The sequence below is a fragment of the Achroia grisella genome, unplaced genomic scaffold (genome assembly GCF_030625045.1).
Source record: "Achroia grisella isolate CSIRO2021 unplaced genomic scaffold, CSIRO_AGI_Agris_v1 utg848, whole genome shotgun sequence".
Lineage (NCBI taxonomy): Eukaryota > Metazoa > Arthropoda > Insecta > Lepidoptera > Pyralidae > Achroia > Achroia grisella.
The window spans coordinates 798,170-813,202 of NW_026713041.1; the positions used below are offsets into that span (position 1 = coordinate 798,170).

At 31.0% G+C, this 15,033-nt stretch overlaps 4 protein-coding genes across 4 annotated transcripts; 1 reads left to right on the forward strand and 3 right to left on the reverse strand.

Moving 5' to 3' along the window:
• Positions 1 to 823: 823 nt before the first annotated feature.
• Positions 824 to 3,337, reverse strand: LOC131852367 (esterase E4-like). Its single transcript, XM_059203040.1, has 3 exons — positions 3,050 to 3,337; positions 1,361 to 2,709; positions 824 to 1,144 (listed from the first exon to the last, which is right to left on the reverse strand). The coding sequence occupies exons 1-3, from the start codon at positions 3,251 to 3,253 to the stop codon at positions 916 to 918; spliced, it is 1,782 nt and encodes a 593-aa protein (XP_059059023.1). The 5' UTR covers positions 3,254 to 3,337; the 3' UTR covers positions 824 to 915.
• A 730-nt stretch (positions 3,338 to 4,067) lies between these two features.
• LOC131852368 (esterase E4-like) lies at positions 4,068 to 6,586 on the reverse strand. Its single transcript, XM_059203041.1, has 3 exons — positions 6,345 to 6,586; positions 4,501 to 5,858; positions 4,068 to 4,313 (listed from the first exon to the last, which is right to left on the reverse strand). The coding sequence occupies exons 1-3, from the start codon at positions 6,534 to 6,536 to the stop codon at positions 4,097 to 4,099; spliced, it is 1,767 nt and encodes a 588-aa protein (XP_059059024.1). The 5' UTR covers positions 6,537 to 6,586; the 3' UTR covers positions 4,068 to 4,096.
• Positions 6,587 to 7,533: 947 nt separating this feature from the next.
• On the reverse strand, positions 7,534 to 10,524 carry LOC131852369 (juvenile hormone esterase-like). The gene is made up of 3 exons (XM_059203042.1): positions 10,333 to 10,524; positions 7,918 to 9,257; positions 7,534 to 7,753 (listed from the first exon to the last, which is right to left on the reverse strand). The coding sequence occupies exons 1-3, from the start codon at positions 10,522 to 10,524 to the stop codon at positions 7,534 to 7,536; spliced, it is 1,752 nt and encodes a 583-aa protein (XP_059059025.1).
• Positions 7,597 to 14,826, forward strand: LOC131852396 (juvenile hormone esterase-like). Its single transcript, XM_059203071.1, has 6 exons — positions 7,597 to 7,673; positions 9,566 to 9,758; positions 10,716 to 11,556; positions 12,731 to 13,010; positions 13,113 to 14,013; positions 14,625 to 14,826. The coding sequence occupies exons 3-6, from the start codon at positions 11,371 to 11,373 to the stop codon at positions 14,824 to 14,826; spliced, it is 1,569 nt and encodes a 522-aa protein (XP_059059054.1). The 5' UTR covers positions 7,597 to 7,673; positions 9,566 to 9,758; positions 10,716 to 11,370.
• The last annotated feature ends 207 nt before the right edge of the window (positions 14,827 to 15,033 follow it).

Consider the following 15,033-nt stretch of genomic DNA (forward strand, 5'->3'; position numbering starts at 1 on the left):
AGATTTTTTGCAATACCTTAGTAGGTATTGCAAAAAATCTCTATACCTTAGTAGGTAACCTTAGTTCTGCTATTTAATTTTGTCTTACTGTATCATTGGATTCAGCGCCATCTGTATTTTTGTTGCAAAACTATTTATGAAACTTATACTTAAATAAATAGAAGTATACCCATAGATGTCACTACTAGTAACTTTGATGCGTTCATGTAACAATAATATAATAAATAGATAATATAATTTCTGAGCAGATACATATAAAGGGAAATGGTTTGTTCTACTATAATAAATGTTGACTGTGCCACCTGTCTGATTTGTACACCCATGTCACCCCACCTGTTTGCTGCCTATTCTGATTATTTAGGTCGTTATATATTTTTTAAGTTGTATTTGATAATCAAATATAGAAAAAAAAATGTCCAATTAGCTGATACATTTAGTGTTAAAAATGAAAAGAACGCAGTGCAGTTACTATCAGGTACGCTTTATTTTCACTCATCACGAAAAATACCTACACTGAAAAATAAATGGTAAAATAAATTGAACCCTTAGAAAAAGATTTATATAAATATATTTAATTTGAGAAACAATTATTAATATAGCGCAAAAATACAGCATTGATAATATCTGATGTATACTATTGAAATTAGCTCTCTATTTATTGAAATTAAAGCTACTTATAAATAAATAAAACAAGGTCGGATTAGTTGCACAATTTATAGCGTATAACTAAATTGTATACCGGGAAAATGAGGAAAAAAATGAAGAAAATGAATTTTATTTTACATTTTTATTCTTTGAGTACACGGGTTAGAACCACCTAGTTTTAATATAATTGATAACTTATTTTTATAATATATTTCTCTATTATACTCTAAATTTATTCAGAATGGCTTATTATTGGATTCTTGACAGACATCATAAATCTTCACGGACTCTTGTATCGGATTGTACTAATCCATCAACTGCCATTTGAGAATATTTCGCCAGAAATTGATCCCAGAATTGTTCTCGTTCACCCAAAGGGTTCTGTTTCATACGTAGCGCTTTATTGATGTGCAAATAGTTCGTACTGTCGCTATCTTTGGCCACAGGCTGCCAAATAAAGCCTTTTAACAATTTGTCTTCTTTTGAAGGTGTCGGATTACTGAAAATTAAATGAATTTATTATATTTAAGGTAGGATTTAGAAACAAAAATACGACGTAACAATTAAAATATTGTGGGCAAATTCTAAAGCAATTTTATAGTGCTGTTCGTGTCAATATGTAATATTTATATATGACGTTAAAATATGCAGGCATCAGTATATTTTATACTGTTATACGTACTTATAATTACGTAACGTAGAGAAAGAGTCTTACCTCGTTTTGGCGAAATTCGTCCACATACGAACCATTTTCTTTAACACTCTAATTTCAGGTTGTTCGCTTATTAGATTATTTAAATGTTTATAATTGTTGATGATCCGAGAACACATATGTAAATAACATATTTCATCAGTAATAGTAGCACCCCAATTTTCTATACTCGATCTAGCATGGTCAGATATGTATAAAGTATTTTCATTTAGAAACCCAGCATAATCAAACATGTAATAAAATACAGGAGATTTGAGATCAGTAGCTAATTTCCTTGCAGCATAATTTATGGCGTAATCTTGTAGCACGTCGCCGATATATACTGCATACTCTAGAATATTATTGTAATGCATATCACCGTCTTCAAAATAGAAATGTTTGATTTCTTTTATAGCTTCTTTAAATGTGGAACTCTTGCGATCAAATCTGAATCCAGATCTTATAGGAAACTGAAAGAAAAAATCTTGTCCTAGATCCGTCACTAAACGAGGCTCGAAAATATAATGTGAAGCTAAATCGAGACCTTCTCTAGAATTGAACCCTATTAATATAGGAACATCGTTAATAATTGTGTTAATTTCTGGGAGCGATGTTATTACAGGATCATGGTTTTCTGTTTCTATAACCGGTGAATATGGAACGGAGCTAAGCTGATATTTTTCCATAGCATCATTATTTATCGCATCTGCTTCTTTCGCTAATAACTTGTTAACGTCTATATTTTGAAATTCTTTCAATAATGAAGAACTATCTTCAGCTGTTATATTTACAAGTTCAGCAAGTTTAAAGGCGACAGTTTTTGAATTTTGCGCAAAAAATATACTTTCCATCGCAGTTCCACTTTGCATGATAATACTATGAAATAAGCCTTTTGCCTGTTTACTATACATTAGTATATTAGCTAATATTGCACCACCTCTATTGCCCATTAATGTTACTCGATTCGGGTCACCACCAAAATATTTTATATTTTCTTGTATCCATTGTAATCCAAGAATAAAATCTCTTATTCCATTATTACCAATTATAACTTCGTCGTCAGTAGATAAATATCCCATTAAACCGAAACGATGGTTAATTGTAACAACAAGGACATCTTCCTCCATAAAAAATATAGGAGAGTATGTATCAGTTCCATTGAATCCAGTTCTAAAGTTATCATTGTAATCAAACACAACGACGGGTTTAGAGCCTTGTAAGTTCGGAGTGAAGACGCTGAGATAAAGACAATCTTCCTCACCAGATATCCCGAAAGGTTCCCCTATTCGCATTCTAGAACTGTATTGTAAACATGTGGGTTTGTTGTTGTAAGCTTCATATGTTCCTTTCCAACCCGTAAACGGCACAGGTGGCTGAAATTACATTTTTATCAATTACTTATTTATTATTAGCAATTTTCATGCATAGACTATGTAATCTAGAAACACTAAGACGTATGACTGTTATAATAATAATAATAATTATAATAGTCATATGAAAAAAAAATAAAGTCAGTCAGTTAAGCAAGATTAAACATTAATGAATTAATTTTGAAGTTAGCTATCGATTTCGGATATATTTTACCGGGAGAGCGAATTATTTGTAGTCACTAGGTCTGCATAAGATATAATTTGATTTTTACAATAATACTGTATTAGAATGGGAGTTATTAGATATTACATTAAATTATTTATTATTATTGAGAGTTATTACCTTAAATCTTAATTTGCCAGTAGGTGGTGTAGCATATGGTATGCCTATAAATGTAAAATAATCTTCGTTCTTAAAAAAAGTTTTCTCCACTTTTCCTGACAATCTGAGTTTCTGCATTTCTATTTCTATGGTCTGGTTAGCAAATGTTTGAGTCAGTATACTTAATGCCGAACAGAGAGCAGCAAAGAAAACTATCCTAGACATTTTAAAGTTATTCTGAATATATCGTTAAGTTTGAAATTATTATGTACAATTGGTAAACATTGTTCCTTTCACTATTTACAACTGAAGCAGTGCTCGTAGATAAGGTAAACTGTGGACGTGTATATGAGTTATCTATAACAGATAAGCCATAATAATTAGATTTCAGTTTATTATCTCTTTAACTGGGTTTTACAGTAATCCACTTTTGTTGTTATAAGGAAATACTACAGAAATTAGGAGTCACGTTAAAAATAAAAATAATTAGTAGTCAATTGTCTTAATATATAGTAATATACTATATATTATTAGATATATATTACGATTATATAAGACTATATTTATAACTTGAAGTACAATTTGTTTTATACGAAATATATTAGCTTCGAACTATCCTTATGTTAACAGACATTTTCAATATAATGGAAGATCTTGGTCTAGCGCTCAGCATACTTTACTTCCGATGTATTTTATATAATATATAAAATATGTATTTATAAAAAATAATGTATTTTTATCATTCCTCTTGTACCTATAACACAGGATTTGCTTAGCTTGGGACTAGATACCTGGGTTTAAGGGATTTTCTGTGGGTTTTTATTATTATTATGAAATATTAATTAGCTAGGTGTAAGAAAAAATAAATTGCATCTTGAAGTAGTGATAATTGTCATTACTTTCATTGCTGTGCCAGAAGTTAAATGTATTATTATAAATAATATTGAATATTCTATTTAACTAATATGCTTTTTTATATTCTACGGATGTTTTATAATAAAAGTGTTTTTAGAGTTGTTAGTTATATTTTATAATAAAAGATTAAATATTATTCACATACACTTCTATTTACAGTTCATCTTTATTTTTTGTATTATTTTTATTATCTGTAACTACACCATCAATAGCTTTTGCTTCATATTTTTGTAGAAAGTTATCCCAAAAGTCCACTGTTTCTTGATGAACATTGCTCTTCATTTGCAATTCCTCATTTATGACTAAACAATTTTTTTCGTTTTTTGAAGCTGGTTTCCACACAAATTGTTCCCCTGGTGGTGTTGGATTTCTGTAAAAAATGATGTAATAATTATCAATATTTCTTAGAATTTAAATATCATTATGAAAACATTATTTAATAATATATGCTCAATAGTTCACCCGATATACTGGATACTATATTTTATATATTAATGTATAGACAATTTGATAGTTATCGTCGCTTATATTTATTAATGTTACGTAATATTATTTACCCCGTTTTAGCAAAATTGGTCCACATTTTTACCATAGTATTTACTATTTTCATATCTTCAGAATCATCATCTTGTATAGCTTTCTTATATATTTTTTTGATAGATTTACAAACAAATAAATAGCAAAGGTCATCTCCCATAGTTGCACCCCATGTGCCATCAATACTTTTACTTTTTGATAAAACATCATTCTTTCTCTTATTTAGCTCTCCACTGTAGTCAAACATGTAGTAATAAACAGGAACGTTTGATCCGTTGATGTATTTTCGCACACCATAGTCTATGGGATAAAATGACATTACGTCTCCGATGTAAGTTACAAACTCCCCAGGCTTACTCACTTTTATGTACCCTTCATCAAAGTAGAAGTCCTTAACTTCTTGAATGGCATCATAGTAAACAGAACTGTGAATATCGAAATGATAATTGGTTTTGATTGGAAAAAGAAAGAGGAAATCTCTATCAGCAAATGTAAGGTATTGAGGCTTATGTAAATAACGTTCAGTAACCTCTATGCCTTCTCTGGAATTATATCCAATCATCACTGGAACATTAATATCAAATGGGGCTTCAGGTATCTTTGTGAAAACAGCACCTGAATGCTCATGTTCAACTATGGGACCAAATGGAAGTATGCCAACTTGTATAGCACGTGATTCGTCAGCGTGAACACAGCTTTCCTCTGCCACAGTTATATCAAGTGAGGATTTTGTGTTCAAACGTTTTAATAAATTAGAACTAGTAAAAACATTTTCATCTAGTTTTTCAGAAAGTTCGATAGCTCTTTCCTTGCGTTTGTCAACAATATTCAGCGAGTTCCACAGGTTGCCACTTTGTAATATGGCAGCAACGAACAATCCTCTGACTTTTGGAGTATGTAATAAAATATCTACTATGACGGCCCCACCATCGTATCCCATTAATGTAATTTTATTAGGATCACCACCAAATTTATTTATATTTACTTTGATCCAGTAAAGAGCTACAATAACGTCTCTAATACCGTTGTTGCCAGGTAAAAGATCATCTTCAAAAGACAAGAATCCTAATGCTCCAAGTCTATGGTTGACCGTAACTAAAATAACCTCTTCATTCATAAAAAAATCAGGACCATAGTCAATTGAATTATTAGATGACATTCTGAACTGTTCATTATGTAAAAATACTATTACTGGAAGGTTAACATCGTCATCTTCATGGGGTAGTGTTGGCGTGTGGATGCTTAAATACAGGCAGTCTTCACTTCCGCAATATCCAAAGTTTTTTGCGCCTCTAATTGGCATACGATTTTGAGCACAGGAGTTCTTTTCCTTTTTCACAGAAAGGATGTCACTCCATCCATTGTGGGGAAACGGTGGCTGGAAACGAAATATATATACTATACTACTATACTAACAATACTTTGATATTAATAAATTTAAATGGAACACACAAACGAACAAATGTATATGATGAACACATATATAAATAAATAGATCGAATAAAATAAGTATTTATATTTGTAGATAAACCAATATATGATATACTATATATATTTAAGTGAAGATGTAAAATAATAATTACAGACTTCTAAATTTATGCCAACCTTAAAACGGTAAGTAATTATATGCATTGAATCAGTTAAAAAATTGTTAATACTCGTATATGGTATATATGTTGTAAACGTGTACTGCAGAATAAATATATACTGTTTTATTTTTATGCTATATATCATTACATGATATATTTGCAACAGTCAATTTAAATTGAGCACAATAAATATATAATTTAAAATGCAAGAAATAAAATATAGATTATAAATGGTAATTGAAAATATAAAATAAATAAATTTAATATAATCTTACCATAAATCTAAGTTCACCAACTGGCGGTTCTGCGTATGGTATACCCATAAAAGAGTAGTACTTTTCATTTTCTAATATTGACTTCACTTGTATTCCACTTACTCTACCTGTACTAGTCTCTACAATGACATCTCCATTGCATATAGCTAAAGAACTTATATATAACAAGAGTATAAACGGAATAGCTACCATTTTGAAATATTAAGTTATTTTATGTTTGTTGTTATAGTTGTACTATTACATTTTGTATTACTTCATAACTGACGTGTCTCAACAAATATATTATCTTTTACAAGCTATCTGTTGTATTTAAGTTATCTATAGCAAGGATTGAAAGATAACCATACAGTGTTTATATGAGTTATTAATAAAATTTTTGAATAAGTACACGTTATTATTGTTATAGAATATATTACTTAGATTACATTACATATAAAAAATATAATACTATAGTTGCTATTTGTTAGTAGAGGACAGTTTAGAATTTAAGTGCTGTTGTCATCGTCGATCTTTTATTGTATTAATTTACTAATAAAGGTATAGCCTTAATTATAGGTAGGCTTTATTACAGAATAGCAGAGAGGGTGGACTCAACTCAATGTCTCCTCTTAGTTATAGACCGCTTTGACTCCATTATTACTTCTGAATTTTATTATAAGCTGCAATTGTAATAATTTATTAATTGAGACAAATAAAGTTGAAATATTATTATTTACTATTACTGTCTATTTTTTATTACGTAAGATTATCACATCATACATAATTACATTTTTCTATTTACATTTATTTTTTAGTTATTAAAGATTTAAAACGATAATTAATAGTTTATTTAGTTAGTTGAGTCGCACTCACAAATTACTGAACAAGTAACCAATACGTTTTATCACAAACTAAGTCTTCTGATATTTTTTTTATACCTGGAAATATCTCTGTAATGATGAGTAAGGGGCCAATTTAAAAAAGTATTTTATATAATACAAAAGAATCGTCACAAGTGGCTTAATCCGTATAAAGATATAAAGAGGCAATATGTAGCCTTTTAAAATATAAAGAAAAAGAATAAATTTTAACTATATATAAAATAACTTTTTCAAGTCGGTTCTAGATTATATTTTTTACGTCCTTTCATATAATATTTACTGCACATTATTTTATTGTAATTGTATTGTAAAAACTAATCAGAGTATTGTCATAATTCATCATTTTTATTTTTCTTTCCACTCACTATCCCGTTTACAGCTCTTTTCTTCCAGGTGTCAATGAACTGGTCCCAAAACTGAAACCTTTCCTTGTATAATTCAGTTCTGATTTTAAAGTTCTCATATATATGTAAGTATCTTTTAGTATGGATATCGTAAGGAGGCCATTTTAGATTTTCAAGTACAATATCACCTTCCGGAGCAGGATCTCTGAAACATAAATGAATTAATTTCCACCGTTAATCCAATATTAAGGTATTTCGTTATAGAAATTTGAAGCGGCGCGATATCGGATTTAGACGATGAATTTCAAATTAATTCATTGCTCATTAATATTCTATTTTAAAATGATTTGGCATCGTTTAGCTACCTACCCATATTTTGCGAAGTTTGACCACATTCTAACCATTTTTCTTTGGATAGTTCGTTCCTTAGACAATGATTTATGGTATTTCAAGTATTGTTTCTTTAAGCTCGGACACTTGAATAAATAACATAGCTCATCGCCCGTGGCAGCGCCCCATGTGCCGTCCTCGACGCTAGATAACTTCATCAGATTGTTCTTGTTTTCATTCAATTCACTGTAATAGTCGAAATAATAATAATACACAGAACTTGTTGTTTTATTGGCAAACATGTTCACTGTACTGTCGACGGGATAAGCGCTCAGTACGTCTCCTATGTACGTCACGTATTCTGCAATATTCTTTATTCTAACTTTCTTGTTTGGAAAATAAAATTTCTTTATATCATCAATAGCCGCGTAATATTCTTCTTGTATGGGGTTAAATTTGAAGTTCACTCGTTTTGGCATTAGGAAGGGAAAGTCCTTTTCAACAAAGCTAAGGTATTTTGGTTCTATAAGATATTGAAGAGACATTTCTAATCCCTCTCGAGAATTAAATCCAATCATAGTAGGAATCTGTATAGCTGCGGAAGAATTTTCTGGATATTCAGTTATAAGTCCGTCGGGTTGTGTCTCGACAATTGGACCGAAAGACAATACACTTCTTTGATTATCTTTATAGTAATCTTTTGGACTAGCATGGATATTTTTATATAAAAGATCTGAAGCGGGTACACCTCTTAAATATTCTAGTAATCTTTGACTACTGCTAGTACTTAATTTTAAGAGTTCGCCTAGTTGAAAGGCTCTCGCTTTCACCTCACTTTGCAAATAATTAGTCGATAACGCGGTGCCGCTTTGCATTATAGCGGAATGAAATAAGTCTTTTGCGTTTGAATGAATTATCAAATCAACTGCCGCAGCCCCACCATGCGATCCCATTAATGTGATTTTCTCTGGATTTCCTCCAAATCGATCTATATTATTTTTAACCCATTTCAAAGCTTCCACAACATCTTTTAATCCTGCGTTTCCCGGTAACGAGTTGTCTTCAAAAGAAAGAAATCCCAGCACGGATAATCTGTGATTGATCGTTACTACTATAATATCTTCTTCTATGAAAAAATCTGGTGCGTAGTCCTTAGTTTTGTTATAAGAACAAGTGAAATATTCATTATGAAGAAAAACGATGACCGCGCGTTTCTCGTTGTCTAATTTAGGAGTAAATATGTCGAGATATAAGCAGTCTTCTACGCCATAATGTCCAAGGGGTTGACCCTTTTTTACGTTGATGTTAAATTGGATGCAGGCGCTTTTTTCTTTCGTAGCGATGAGCACTTCGTCCCAGGGATCGATGGCGTGTGGTGGCTGAAATGTAATTATGATACAAATTAGATTTATTTTTGTGCGAATTGTAAATAGATTATTGTCATCTTGACTTTGTTACTATATTCAATGGATACAAGAAGTTTGTATTTTTAATATATAATTTATGTACAGTGACATAGTTTTAGTTAGACATTCAAAAGCAATAAGTTTAACAGAAAAATTGTTATTTGATTAAAGTATGATGGTTTTAATTTATTTTAGTTGGGCAGTAGTTATGTAAAATATTCAACAATATCATAATAAGTAATATCCAATTAAGTACTTAACTATTTTTTTATGTAATGCAGATGAGAACGCCACGATAATAAATAACAATCAAACACCCAAAGTGTAACATGCACACAATAAACCACAGTGTGGTTTAATATATGTGATGGATGAGGATGATGCGACCACGGATGCAGTTGACGCCATGGATGTCCATTTAGTGACAGTAACGAATTTGCTAAACTCAGCCAATGTGTGACCTGACAGCTGACGGTATTGCAAAATTTATTAAAGTAATAATACTACTTAATTTTCATCTAAAGGCACTTGTTCGGCATTCTATTTGTATGTTTGCGATAATCTCAAAAACGACTTAACGTATTTCAAAGCAATTTTAATTTGTCTACAGAATAATTCCTGACGATGGTTTAGGTGTATAATATAATATTATACTTCTCGTGAGAAGCCTGGTAGGTTCCCTAGTTATAAATAAATTTAATTTTAACAAATTACCTAGTAATTACATGATACTGCTTATATTAAATAAGTAATTTACTCAAAATTAAGTGGTAGGTTTATGTTACTAGTCAATTTGGAGTAAATTCATAGATAGATACGCAAATTTAGTAGTGTTTTGAAATACAAAACACTTTATTATAAAAATGCTAATTAATAGTGTAAAAATTTTTTTATTTTAAAATTGCATTTGCAAAATCTATATTTATATCGGTGTTGCTGATGAAGCGGATTTTGAAATTTTCGCTGACTAATTCAAATTTAGATTTCAACTTTTTTTAGTTGATAAATGTTCCCTTGGACCTAATTAGCAAAAAAATATTTTACTCACCAGAAATCTTAAGTTCTTCAGTGGCGGCGAAGCGTAAGGTATACCCATGAATCCAAAATATTGGATATTCTCTAACAAAGTCGTTAAAACTTTTCCTTGGACTTTGCCATGAGTAGTTACAACCTCTGGTACTTCACCATAGACAATAAACACAGAGGTCGTTAAAACAGTAATAATTTTACGAATAAACATTATGCATATTAATTTACGTACGTGTTGTTGGAATTGTTGACTATAACTAGGCTGTAACTTGTGATATCGGCTATCAAAATTAATCGGAGGGCCATAAAATCCATCGCTATAGATATTACGGTCTTCTTTGTATATAGATTTGCGTATAAGGATTTTAGTCAATTGAATGAACAATTTATTAAATTACATAGATTACAAGAGAGCGCGAAATAGAAGCTGAATATAAGTATCCAATATCTTCATGTAAACCTAACGAGTTCTATTTTTTACGGATACTGTGATTTTGCAAAGAACATGTCAATCAGATTTGAAGGTGTTTCGAAGAGGAAAGTATGGATTGTATTATACTAGATAAAATCCGCGACTTCGTCTACTTTTTTGAGATAAAAGATGACCCATGTTTGCCCTTGTCATATCTCTTTGTATTAAATTCTGCCGCTTAGCTATGAGAAGGTACTAAATAGACAGTGAGAAAATCTTTCAAATTTATAATATTCGTATGAATTAAAGAATATCGTAATATTTAATTCACTTTATGTCATATATTGACATAAAGTGAATTAAAACAAGAAACTTTAGAACCAAGAAAATATTGTTATTATGTTGTTAATGGGATTTCATTTCTATTAATCATCATCTGCTTATTCCTTATCCCTTTTATTTGAGGTCGGCGTCATATGTTTTTCTCTTTCATTCATCCCTGTTCGCAGTCATCTCGTTATTTACTGACTTTCTTACCATCTCATCTTTCACACGCTCCATCCATCTCCTTTTCCGCCTTCCTTTGCAGTTATAACCATACACATTCCAAATATTATCTTTATCTCTAGCCGTTATCTCATTTATATGTATGCAAGGAAGCTATACCAAGTCAAGTCGATTTCCACGTGGTCACTATGGAAACCACCATGGCTAATAATGATTTCATTCTCATACTTTACCGGTACAGCCAGGGTGCTGCTACTACAACTGCTAAACAGTAATCCTTCAGCTCCTCCGGGGCAGGCGATTCTCCATGACGATTTTCTTCAGGTAAAAAAAGGTGCATGCTGACGGAACAAAAATATTTGTAAGAGTACAAATATTGATTAATTCCCCAAAACTGTTATGCTTCGATCAACAAATATATTCTTAAGTATGACTGTTCAGTATTGTGCACATACGAGTATATTTATAAACTCACCGTGTACCATTAGTGTATATTTATTTATTTAATAACCACTAGATGAAAAAATCAAGCTTTAAATAAAAAACGTAACTTATTAGTTGTTTATTATCAATGTACCTATAATATAGTTTTAACATGACCTTCAGTTTAATTTTTCTTCAAAATAAAATGTAAAGACGTAGAAAGGAATGAATTGAAGTGAATTATAATTTACCACACTGTTGGTTATATTTTGAAAACATTTTCACGGATTTTAATATGTTATTAGTAATGACGTGTCTTTGATATTAGATGTTACTATATACTATTTATCTACATTATGAATGTTTTGTGAATTGATAGTGTGCGTACAGTTAAGTTGGTTATGTATTATTGTGTAACGCTAGTGATTTCTTTATTTATTTGTTTATCTTCAAGTGTATATGACGTTAATATTAAAATAAATAATAGCACAATATTGGGCAAAAAGTTTTATACTATATTTGATAATAAACTATATGTGGCTTTTTTTGATATCCCCTATGCAGTAGCGCCTCGCCAGGAGTTAAGATTCAAGGTAATATTATAAAATATTTATAAATTGAAGGAATTGTAATTGTGTATGTGATATAATAATATTTATTGTTTAATATGATATTGTAGTAAAATTAGGTTGTTTAGTTATACCACAGATAATATTAGCTTATCTGTGGTAATAGACTGTATGCAAACTTCATATAACTATTTCGGTGGTCTAACGGTGCTATCACACATACTTCCGATGGTCGCGGATACGATGTGCATTATTTGTGTATTTTTGGAATTTATGTATTAACAAAAAATGTATTCATGTATATTTTTTAGTTATTTAGTACTCATAAAGCAAGCTCTGCTTAGTTTAAGGGTAGACGACACTATGTGAATTGTTCTGGTATATTATTATTATAATGAGATTAATTACGATAAGAGTACTCGCGTTGTGTCTCCATATAGTAATATCTTCCAATTGTTTGGAGACAATATAAAGTATTTTATACAGCAATTCATATTTATTTTCAGCCACCAAAAGAATGTCAAATTTGGAATAATAAGAATCAACATTATTATTATAATAATGAAACTCTCCTAAGTAAACAATATGAAGATTGTTTATATCTTTCAATATATACTCCTCATGTAAATAAACCAGAGCTTCACTTACCAGTTATTGTATGGCTTCATGAACAGTCTAAATGCCATGCACCCGATTTTTTTATAGAAGAAGAAGTTATTGTGGTGACTATTTCATACAGAACATCTATATTTGGATTTTTGAATACAGAAGATGACTTCGCTAAAGGTAATATGGGAGCGAAGGATATATTGTGTGCACTGAAATGGTTAAAAAATAATATTAAATATTTTAATGGTGATTCTAATAGAATTACTGTGATGGGATCAGGTAAAGCAGCTATATTGGTGGCATCTCTATTGGCGACAAGTACTGCGGAAGGTCTATTTACTAGAGTAATTATTCAAAGTGGGTCGGCTCTTTCGCCGGCTGATTATAGAAATTCAAATTTTGATATTATGAACAAATTATACTGGAATTTAAACGGTCCTTTCGAAAGATTGAATAGAAAAAGACTTTATGAAATTCTTACAAATGCTTCCGTAAGCAATTTGTTATCAGCATCACAAGATCTTTTTGATGGAACGGAAGTTAGAAATAATCAAAGATTAATCAATACATTCGGGCCCACAGTCGAAACTTCAAAGCAATCTTTTATGAATAGATCTCCTTTAGAAGTGTATAAAAGAAAATTCACAAATAACAATGTCGAAGTAATGATGGGATATACCAGTTTGGAATCTCTCTATAAATTACAAGGTTTCGCGAACAACAAAAAACTTTTGAAGTATTTAAATCATAACTTCCAATATATATTGCCATTCGAAGGAAAGAAAGACGAATATGGTTCAAAGCGTTATACGAAAATAAGAGAGAGAATAATGGATTTTTATTTCGTTAACGGAACGATCGGGGAACGGAGCTTGAGACGATATGCAAAATATGTTTCAGATCAAGTTATCTATCCATTGCTCCGCCAAGCGAGACTACACGTCGAAGTGTCAAGCAATAACGTTTACTTGTACAGATTTTCATTTAAAGGCTCCCTCAATACCAGTTGGAATTCTTCTGTACGAAATTTAGATTGGCCTGGTGCGACGTCTGGCGACGAAATCTGTTACCTATTCAAATGCAAATCAGTAAACGACGCTTACAATAGCTTGGCAGCGTCAAATGAAAGGCACTTCATTAAGAAAATTGTGAGGTTATTGGCGAATTTTGCTAAATACGGGTAAGCGTAATTTTGGGAACACTGAATTTTAATCAATTGACTTTGGCACAGTGTGCAAAGCAACTATGATGCTTTGCACACAATCTATATTTCTATAAGATTGTTAATCATATTATACACTACCTATCTGTCTCGACTTCGCACAAGTGTACATCTATTATAAATATAGACCTTTCTCTTGAATCATCTATCTATTGCTAAAAACTGCATTAAAATTCGTTGCCGACTTCATTTTATACTATGAAAAGAAGATAATATCGCTGTATCGTTTACCCCCAGTAATGTCTTTTATCAGTAGATTGTCTTATTCACCACCACCACTAATGCTGCTGTCACTAGCTACTGTCACTTGTGATAACTGTCGCCTACATACCTACAAGCTTACAAGGCTAGGTACTTGGTGGCTAACCGGGATACAGGAGAGACCGAGCTATCCACGAAGATTACTTTTTACGACTCGAGTTTTGTTGGTGTACTAATTGTTATTCCGGTTCAAATTCTATCACAATTATTATATCTCAGTATATAATAATTGTGTTGTTGACTTGAGTTTATGATAAATTAAATTATAGCTAAATAAGCTAGCGAATAAATTATATTATTTGTTTCAGAAATCCTACGCCAAAATTCTATGATGACATTCTAGGTGATTTGCAGTGGACACCGTTGCTAATGGACAAAACAATGAGAGGGATGAATTTGGGTCAGAAACTTAAAATAGTTAGCGTACCAGAGCATAAAAGAATGAAGTTTTGGGACGAGTTGAAAACTGATTTTTTTCCCGAGAAACCCCTGAATGAAGAACTAATATAATTTATAACATGAAGGTTATGGACATGTATTTAATTAGACAAATTAGTATCAATGAATGTCTTTTTGAATTTGGTACAAACTAAAGTGGTTGTGTCAGTGGATTGCGTTGTTTAGCACACCACTTTAATTCCGATAATCACGGCTTCGATTCTTGGCACGGTACAAACATCACTGTTTGTATCGGTCTTTGTTTATATATAATAATAA

What these genes read in the sequence shown, in the direction of transcription:
- LOC131852367 (XM_059203040.1), bottom strand. Translation starts at nt 3,253, where the DNA reads ATGTCTAGGATAGTTTTCTTTGCTGCTCTCTGTTCGGCATTAAGTATA. An exon ending in CTGGCAAATTAAGATTTAAG is followed by an intron (nt 2,710 to 3,049) that starts GTAATAACTCTC and finishes ATGTAATTTCAG; the next exon opens with CCACCTGTGCCGTTTACGGG. An exon ending in ACGAATTTCGCCAAAACGAG is followed by an intron (nt 1,145 to 1,360) that starts GTAAGACTCTTT and finishes TTTAATTTTCAG; the next exon opens with TAATCCGACACCTTCAAAAG.
- LOC131852368 (XM_059203041.1), bottom strand. Translation starts at nt 6,536, where the DNA reads ATGGTAGCTATTCCGTTTATACTCTTGTTATATATAAGTTCTTTAGCT. An exon ending in TTGGTGAACTTAGATTTATG is followed by an intron (nt 5,859 to 6,344) that starts GTAAGATTATAT and finishes TTTCGTTTCCAG; the next exon opens with CCACCGTTTCCCCACAATGG. An exon ending in ACCAATTTTGCTAAAACGGG is followed by an intron (nt 4,314 to 4,500) that starts GTAAATAATATT and finishes CATTTTTTACAG; the next exon opens with AAATCCAACACCACCAGGGG.
- LOC131852369 (XM_059203042.1), bottom strand. Translation starts at nt 10,524, where the DNA reads ATGTTTATTCGTAAAATTATTACTGTTTTAACGACCTCTGTGTTTATT. An exon ending in TGAAGAACTTAAGATTTCTG is followed by an intron (nt 9,258 to 10,332) that starts GTGAGTAAAATA and finishes ATTACATTTCAG; the next exon opens with CCACCACACGCCATCGATCC. An exon ending in TCAAACTTCGCAAAATATGG is followed by an intron (nt 7,754 to 7,917) that starts GTAGGTAGCTAA and finishes TTTATGTTTCAG; the next exon opens with AGATCCTGCTCCGGAAGGTG.
- LOC131852396 (XM_059203071.1), top strand. Translation starts at nt 11,371, where the DNA reads ATGTATGCAAGGAAGCTATACCAAGTCAAGTCGATTTCCACGTGGTCA. An exon ending in AGAAGATGACTTCGCTAAAG is followed by an intron (nt 13,011 to 13,112) that starts GTAATATGGGAG and finishes TGATGGGATCAG; the next exon opens with GTAAAGCAGCTATATTGGTG. An exon ending in GCGAATTTTGCTAAATACGG is followed by an intron (nt 14,014 to 14,624) that starts GTAAGCGTAATT and finishes TATTTGTTTCAG; the next exon opens with AAATCCTACGCCAAAATTCT.